This window comes from Lipotes vexillifer, unplaced genomic scaffold (assembly GCF_000442215.2).
Source record: "Lipotes vexillifer unplaced genomic scaffold, Lipotes_vexillifer_v1.1 scaffold23, whole genome shotgun sequence".
NCBI classification, from domain to species: Eukaryota; Metazoa; Chordata; class Mammalia; order Artiodactyla; family Lipotidae; genus Lipotes; species Lipotes vexillifer.
This window is the reverse complement of record NW_006796283.1, coordinates 3,278,586-3,287,444: the sequence shown is the minus strand read 5'-3', so window position 1 is coordinate 3,287,444 and position 8,859 is coordinate 3,278,586. Positions and strand designations below refer to the sequence as shown.

The window sequence follows — 8,859 nt, the reverse complement described above, 5'->3', positions numbered from 1 at the left end:
CTATCTCATAGTCGTAATAAGGGTCTGCATAAGGCTCAAGTCTGGAAAAAGAGCAAGTAAAAGTCAAGCTTATCGCTTAGGAATATTAATGCAAAAACATCACATAAGATATTTGCAAAAATTCAGACACCACATTAAAAAAAATAACACACCACCACTGCAAGGCTGAGTCAATATTAGAAAATGAATATACTAAAGAAAATCACAGACCTACAGAGAAAAGTCACAGGATTACACCTACAGATGATGAAAACGTTTGTGACAAAAATCCAATACCCGTTTCTCAATGAAAATAGGAAGTGATCCTTTCTTAACGTGATAACATGTTTTTATACACTTTAGAACTAAAGCCAGCACCTTATTTATCGGGAACAGGGAGGCATTCCCGTTAAGATCCGGACGGGCTGAGGAAGCCCAGTGCCTCTCAGGCAGCCCACCCGTGTGCTGCAGGCACTGCCGTGGTCAGACTACAGGAGATCCCAGAACCACCTCAATCTGCACATCAAATGATGCTATACACGAAAAGCCAAGACACGACGGTGAAGCCGATTCAAGTGGCAAGAGGAGCCCAGTAAGGCAGATGCAGAGAACTTAACATACAGAAACCAACACCCTTATGTACATAGATAATAACCAGTCAGGAGACAGAAGGTACAGAAAACCCCTCTTACCCTATAGCAAAAAAGAAGGAAACATATTGAGGAACAAAATTCATTTAATCAGAAACGTGCAGAACCTATTTGCAGAAAACTTTAGCACTCTTGAAAGACACAAAAGCACGTGTGAATAAATGAGACCGCGTCCTTTGTCTTTGGAAAGGACAACCGAACATCACGGAGAAGTCAGTCAGGTAATTTACAAATTTAGGGCAAATCCCTGTAAAACTGCTGATGAGATTTCTTTATGCAGCTAGGCAACAGACCCTCAGGATCACATGGACACCAAAACGTGTAAGACCAGCCGAGAAACCACGGGGAAAACGAGACACACCCTCCGAGGGACTTCTCTGGCAGAACAGTTGTTAAAGACGTCGCGCTTCCACTGTAGGGGGCAAGGGTTCGATCCCTGGTAGGGGAACTAAGATCCTGCATGCCGCACGGCGTGGCCAAATAATAGAAAAGGAAAAAAAGAAAAAAAACACACACCCTCCGTGACCTCACAACATCACAGACGGCCCGGCCCGTGAAGAAACAGACCCGATGAATAAAACAGGAGGTCTGGGAGCAGACCCCTGTGCGGGTGATAAAGGTGGGCCTTCAATCACAAGGACAGGACAGCTGACTAAGCCCTGGGAAGAGGCAACAGGAGGCCCCAGCTCCCACACACACAGACCCAGAGGACCTGCACGGGTCCCTGACTCAAACCCTGGGTGGGGCGCAGGGAAGGGAAGTGTACACCCGGCAGCAGATGGCCCTGGAGGCTGTTTCAGGGACTTCTGGGCTCCAGACTGACCCTTCCCGTTGGGTAAACTGCCGGGGGAAACACAGACGCCCAGAGCTTGCAGAGGTCCGAGGCCCTGGCCAGGCCGCGCGGCGTCTGTGTGGCCTGCAGCGGCTGCTTTCTAGGAAATCTCTCCCCCAGCACATGCGGGGTGCTGGCGGGGTGACCTGGGCTGCTCTACCAAGTGACACAGCTGTTTCTCATTCCCAACAGCCAGACGCCTTCCTAACGCTCCAACCCTCACACTGCTCAGGCAAGCACTGGTGATCTTGGAAACGCAGAGCCAAGCCTAGGGCCTTTTTCTCAGCCTCTGACTGTCGTTTCAGTCAGAAATCAGTGGTTGTGCTTTGTAGCAGCAAACCTCCATGCACGGTGTCACTGTGAGACAAGACAATGCTGGAGCCGGCCTGCTCAGGAGAGGCCTGGGCCGCTCGGTCCCGAGGTGAGCGCAACAAAGCGGCACCTACCCCGGAGCAGACGTGCTGGGAGCCGAGGGCTGTGCTCGGGACGCTACACAGCTCCTCAAGAGCTGACAGGTGTTTCAACCCCATGTACTTCTGCAATTTGTTTTAAAAAACCAGTGATAAAATGTCTGGAGGAAACAATGAAGAAACCTGCCATACTCCCAGATTTTAATGACAAATTTCACAGCTTTTCCTGGTTCCTGGGGAACTTGGGGAAAAGTGGGGAGGACACTCACGGGGCCCCAGGGGCTTTAGGAGCAACTGTAAAACCTCTCCGAGCTCTCGTAGGAACCCAAACGGGCATGAGGCCCCCTGCAGTCACAAGGCCCAGGCACGGAGCTAAAACGTGTCCTCCCCAGAAGCAAAACAGGGAAAGTCAGCTGCAAACTGCCTGAAACCCTCCTGGGGAGGCCATCCTCAGGCTGGCGGGTGGACAGGCCCCAACGCGCCCTGGGTCACCTCGGCACTGCTGCTCTCCAGAGTCCAAGCCCCATGCAGCTGGGGACACCGAATTCTCTCTCAACAGGGAAGGAAGAGGCAGAGCCGTTCCTTACGCTGTGTCTCTGACATCTCTCGTGATCCGATAGTTCCAATCTCGGAAAACTTCGTTTTCTTTGTCGAACTCCCGTTCATCTTCACCAATGGTCACCGTAAACCTCTTCTCTTCAAAGTCAGGCTCTTGTTCTTTTCGAATGGTTGCTTTTTTTAACACCTACCATTTTAAGAAGAGAGAAGCCAACACCAGTTACTCTTAGGAAAACAAAGGGGATCCTGTCCCGACTGACCCCGGAAGCCCGGGCTGGAGTGGCAGGAGAACACGACCGAGCACTCATTGGGGACATGCCTAAGCTCCGCGCTGGCGGTGGACATGGGACCCCACACACCCTTCTGGGGAACGGGAGTGCCCCGCCCCTGCAGACACAGTGAACCCTGCACTCAGGAGCTCCACCCAGGTCTGGGAAGAGGTGACAGAGTGGTGACTCCAGGGGGCTCCAGACGTGCCCTCAGTGGGGAGGCAGGTAGGTGTGCTCCGGACAGGAGAGGCACCGGGAGCGGGTCAGGGCTGGGGGCGGGGAGCGTGTGCCCAGGGCAGGAACAGTTTTGCTTCAGTCTGCCATCTCCCTGAAGGGAAGGCAGCCCCAGAGCCAAGAAGGGTGAGCCCGGGCACCCGGGCCGGGTGCGGCCTAGAGTGCGGGGGGAGAGGGCAGGCCGGCGCAGAGCCGCTTCTCCAGAGACAGGACGGCTTCTCCAGACGCAGAGGCTGCAGCGGGAGCACTAACTCTCTGGGGAGTGCCGCCAAGGGGCCGGGGGCTGCAGCCCTGGCTCAGGCACGGCGCGATGCACTGCAAGCCCCAGGAAGCCTGTGGGCCGTGCTCCTGGTGGGGCCTCCCTGGCCTCCTGGGCTGTCAGGCCCTAGCAGGCCTCGGAGAGACAGAAATGCTGGCTGTGCGCAAGGACCGCCACTAGTTTTCTTCTCGGAGAGACAGAAATGCTGGCTGTGCGCAAGGACCGCCACTAGTTTTCTTCTCGGAGAGACAGAAATGCTGGCTGTGTGCAAGGACCGCCACTAGTTTTCTTCCCGGGTTTTCTGCTGATTCCATTACCTCCTTTGCATGCCGGAGTCCTCGTTCCCAAGCACTCTCTGTAGGGGGCTCTGGAGGGGGTGGAGGCAAAATTTCATCAACTACTGGCCCACCCTGTTAAAAAATGAGAAGGGAAAAGTTAAGAGAGCAAGCAAACTTTAAAATCTATACAGAAACGGGGGAGCAAAAACACCAAGTAGCACACCAGCTGGCTACTGCCTGCTCTCTCCTCCAAGCCTCCCTCCGCCCAACCCAGCTGCCCTGAGCCTGGGGGGCCTCTACCTGGAGACACCAGAGCAGCTAGAAGGCGGAAACGCCTGCCGTACAAGGCGTATTAGCGTGCTTTGAGTCACAGAGTCACAGAGCTTAGGTGTGATTTGCTAGCAATGAAAGAGGTGTTCACGCACCCATGGGTTGGCAGGCATCAGAGGGTGAGGTCCGAGAGGCGGGGCGCCGTTGGGCGGGAAAGGCTCGGCTTTGGTGATGAGGGAATAGTTGCCCTTGTCGTTGACTCCAGGGTGTATAAACCTGCAGTTCATGCCCCAGGTACAGTTCCCTACGGAAATAAAAGCCAGGTCAGAAGGGGCGCCCGGCCCAAGCACACAGGTCAGCTTCCCCCTGCTCCCCTAGTGCCGGGCCAGGCAGCCAGGCAGCGGGCCGAGCGCGGTCCCGGCCACCCCATGAGGCCACAGCAGGCAGGCCTGGAAGGTCTGGGACTGTCCTGCAAGCGGCACCTTCTAAAGGGCTCCCGGAGGGCCCCTGTCCCACAGTCACCATAGGAACACTTCATTTCCCCTGAAACAGAGAAGCCGGAGAGCGCCCAGATGATCCAGATGATCGGGATGGCCCTGCCTTGGGGTTTGCTGCTCAGGACACACGCGCCCTGGGGAGCCTACAGGTGCACCGACAGGGTCGTTATTCTGACTCAAAAGACTGCCCGTACTGAAACAGAAATCAACCAGAAGCACCAAAATGATCAGAATTCTGCACGTTCGTGCCAGGGGGGTCTTTACCAGCTCTGTACATCTGCATTTCTCCTACCAAACCACTTCAGGCTATTTCTGGTACTTAAAAAAATGCGTTAGAGAGAAAACACTTAGACAGCAATGATAAATTGGGTGTTTATACTTTACAACAAAGAATTAAGAAGGTCAACTTTTAGCATTATTCAGCAACAGAACACCAAGACTATTCACAAAAACCACTTGACTTTCCAGCACGGGAGGCAAGAAGTCTACATTTTAAAATTAATTAGTGAGTGAATCACTTTTTTAAAATTTAATTTTTTGAATAGGTAATATGTATATAGGCTTAAAAAATAAATATGGCATACAATATCTAAGTGGTTTTAAAAAACATTTTCAATTGGTTAGCATGAGTTAAACTGTAAGCCATCTTTGAATGTATATTCACTTCTAAACATGATATTCCATTTGAATGTTTCTGTCAACAAAATACGTTTTTTCTTGTGTCATGTAAATTAAAGAGAAACAATCATTTGGTATTCAAAGAAACACTAAATTTTACCTTTTAAACATTATGAGTATTCAAACTTGTATTAAAACCAACTTAATAATACAATGCTCCAAATTAAATATGAAATAAAGTATGCTTTAAAAAATTGCTTCTCTGAGAACGCAAAAATAACCAATTAACTTTTTAATTTCTAAAAGTGTTTGAGAGATCACATATAAGTCAGAGGCTGGGACATATATACTACAGGGGGTTTAAAATCCCAGAGACTCAGAGAGTTTCAAAGAGAAAAGACTGGCGGTCACATCTCTAAATAAAGAATTCCAAACATCATGCACCTCTTCAGTGCTTGACTCTTTTTTTTTTTTTTTTTTTTTGCGGTACGCGGGCCTCTCACTGCTGTGGCCTCTCCCGTTGCGGAGCACAGGCTCCGGATGCGCAGGCTCAGCGGCCATGGCTCACGGACCCAGCCGCTCCGCGGCATGTGGGATCCTCCCGGACCGGGGCACGAACCCGCGTCGCCTGCATCGGCAGGCGGACTCCCAACCACTGCGCCACCAGGGAAGCCCAGTGCTTGACTCTTATAAACAAACTCATGGCATGGTCCACACTGCTTACGTAGCTAAAAAGTGACAAAAACTCATTGTAGAAAACTGTAAGCACAGAAAAGTATTAACAATATAAACCACAGCGTTTCTATAATTTTTTAAAATCTAAAATAAATATGTGGGTAGCAGATAAATGAGTATGTGTGATTCTCTGTTCTTTTTGCATTTAAAAAAGTTTCAAAACAAAACAAAAACATCACCCCTGAGCCCACTGACAAAAAGAGCTCTTTTGTTCCTCAGGCTGGCAGGGGAGGGAGGAGGCGCAGGTGGATGAGCAGAGCTGAGAGAGGACGGTGAGAGGCAGGAGCAGGGGCATCGCCCCCGAGACGCCCGCCCCCGGGCCCCCGCTCCCAGAGTGGTAAGGTCCACACTGCATGTGTCTCGGCCCCTGGCCTCCGAAGAGGAGGGGGAGACTACTCCAGGAAGACGTGTGGGCAGTCTACACACGGGCAAGGACAGATGTCCCACACCTGCAGGCAGGAAGAGTAGCAAGAATAGTGTAATCCCACCAGCCATTTGGAAAGTGAATTTTTAATTGTGCAGAAAAAAGTCTGGAAGGATACACCCCAAACTGTTATTGTTTTGACTCTGTCAGCACATATTACTTTCATAATTTTTTTTTTTTTTTTTTTTTTTCACATGGCATAGCGGGCCTCTCACTGTTGTGGCCTCTCCCGCTGCGGAGCACAGGCTCCGGATGCGCGGGCTCAGCGGCCATGGCTCACGGGCCCAGCCGCTCCGCGGCATGTGGGATCTTCCCGGACCGGGGCACGAACCCGTGTTCCCTGCATCGGCAGGCAGGCTCTCAACCACTGAGCCACCAGGGAAGCCCAACTTTCGTAATTTTAAAAAGCAATTTGTTTGGAAAAAAAAATTCTCCAGGAAATGGAAGCAAAAATAGATCTACTGGTTTAAAAATTGTATAGTCTTCTGCTTCTAAATGAAACTTCACGAACACAAAATTTATGTGGATTGCGATTGTGACTGGATGACTAAACAGTCTTACTATTCTGTAAGGACTCTGCGTGGACAGGGATATGAGCCCAAAGGGAACAAGGAGAAAGGATCTGGGAGTTCCCTGGTGGTCCAGTGGTTAAGGACTCGGCGCTCTTACTGACGGGGCTCAGGTTCAATCCCTGGTCCGGGAACTAAGATCCTGCAAGCCTCGTGGCACGGCCAAAAAACAAAAAGACAAAAGAAGGATGCAGTGTGGCAGTGCGGTGCGGGGCGTGCTGAGGCACGGGAATGCAGGTCAGCAAAGGCATCCAAGTGCTCAGAAAGGTACTCAGTGATGTTTCCCCATCTCCAGGGCCCTGCACCAAAGGCAGTGATCCATTTGCGGGGGATCAATCGATCGGTCAATCAGTATATCCATCCCCATTTTTTTCCTGGTTGTATGATACGCTCTGCGTTGAGCCCTGCTTTTCTGCACTACACAATAAATATACCTACAAAAAAGGAACCTGCAAGCTCAAAAGTAACAAACCCAAACTCTACCAGTGAAGCAGACACATACACAGTGAAAGCCTGCCGGAGTCTCAGCAGAAACCAAGCACCTGAACACAGAGACGACAGGAAAGGAAAACACACCACACACAGCAGCCCAAGGAGCCCAGCTCGCTCATGGTGTGAGGGGAGCAGAAAGTGCCTGTTTCTGCGGGCACATGTGTGAGCGTGGCTGCCAGTGGGTCCAGAAACACTACAGACCTTAAAATTCTGACTGCTGGTCTGACTGGCGTCAGTGTGGTGCCTCCAGATGGCATTTATACGCCGCATGTCACCGCATTTGCAATGCGTCCCACTGCAACAGCGGACATAATTTTACCATCTCTCTCTAGTTTCCATACAAAATGCTTGCTTCATTCACACTAGAATTTTAAACAAAGACTTTCTTATTTCTAAATAAGACATAGTGGTCCTACTTAAGTATTCCTTGGTCCCATTTCCTGTTAGTGTGAACAACTCAGAATAAGTAACAAATACAGGGATTGGCAACATAAAATAAAGAAGTTCAAAGTGCTTCATGGTCTTTAAAAATTACTTCCTAAAAGGAAGGCAGAACACATAAAAATCAAATAATTAAAGACCAACCCAAGATCTACAAACGCTTATTCTAACAGGCATAAAATCCAATGAACTGTCGCATACAAACTTTTAATGAAACAACACAAAAAACTCAAGTACTTTCCTATGTCACAGGAACTGTGACAGAGTTACGGTCCACTGAGCAGTACTCTGAGATATTTTAACTTCTTAAGGAACGCAGCCATCACAGTAGCTGAAAGAGTTTAAAGAATTTCTGCACTGCTTCTCTGTGAACAAGGCCAGTGATTCTTGTAACTTTTTGGTCTCAGGACCCCCAAAGAGCCTTTGTTTTTTTTTGTTTTTTTTTTTTTGCGGTACGCGGGCCTCTCACTGTTGCGGCCTCTCCCGTTGTGGAGCACAGGTTCCGGACACGCAGGCTCAGTGGCCATGGCTCACGGGCCCAGCCGCTCCGCGGCACGTGGGATCCTCCCGGACCGGGGCACGAACCCATGTCCCCTGCATCGGCAGGCAGACTCCCAACCACTGTGCCACCAGGGAAGCCCCCAAAGAGCCTTTGTAATTATTAGATTTATCGATATCTAATAATTGATTATATTAATTGATATATTTATATTGGAAATTAAAACAGAAAATTTAAAGACATAAAATATAACGTATGTAATTTTATGTTAACAATAGTTGTTAACATAAAAGTTTTATGAAAACGTTTTAAGAATACTTAGCGATGGGAGTAGCATTATTTTCCTTTTTGCAAATCTCTTTAATTGGACATTAGAATGAAAGACAGCTGGGTTCTCACAGACAACTGTGCTCTGCGTCCCATCTGCTGTGCTGGGTGGCTTCAGAGAAGGAGGTGCAGCCGGCCTGGGGACACCCATGACAGCCTCTCCAGACACTCTGCGTGTCCTCTGAGGCTCTGTTACAGCGAGCTGCAGTCCTATCACTGAACAACTCCGACTCTTGGGCGGAGGTCCACCAGTCCACCTTGAACTGTGAATGGCTTTCTACCCAGGTATGCTTTTGTGACATCACGTGACGGTCATCTGGAAAAGTCATCAAACCCTTCGAAGCTGTCAAGTTCTCCAAAATTCTGATTTTCACTTGAGAGCCTGAACCTTATCATTAGTACAGTCACTGTCTTGGTCTCCTGGGTGTCCCGGAGGAGACTTGGCTGTCTGGGCTCACAGCCGCACCTGGCGCGCCCTCCCTGGAGGCGCCCCTCATGCCTCAGTGTCGCAGGGGAGC

The 8,859-nt window shown here is 49.9% G+C and overlaps 1 protein-coding gene across 1 annotated transcript in view; it reads right to left on the bottom strand.

Moving 5' to 3' along the window:
* ZC3H18 (zinc finger CCCH-type containing 18) overlaps positions 1 to 8,859 on the bottom strand; it is a 44,560-nt gene that overhangs the window by 22,325 nt on the left and 13,376 nt on the right. The window contains exons 3-6 of the mRNA XM_007468471.1: positions 3,895 to 4,043; positions 3,509 to 3,601; positions 2,459 to 2,616; positions 1 to 41 (exon numbers count right to left, since the gene is read on the bottom strand). The exon at positions 1 to 41 is cut by the window's left edge and continues 77 nt beyond it. Of these exons, the coding sequence (XP_007468533.1) occupies positions 1 to 41; positions 2,459 to 2,616; positions 3,509 to 3,601; positions 3,895 to 4,043 (441 nt within the window). The remainder of the gene's footprint in view (positions 42 to 2,458; positions 2,617 to 3,508; positions 3,602 to 3,894; positions 4,044 to 8,859) is intronic.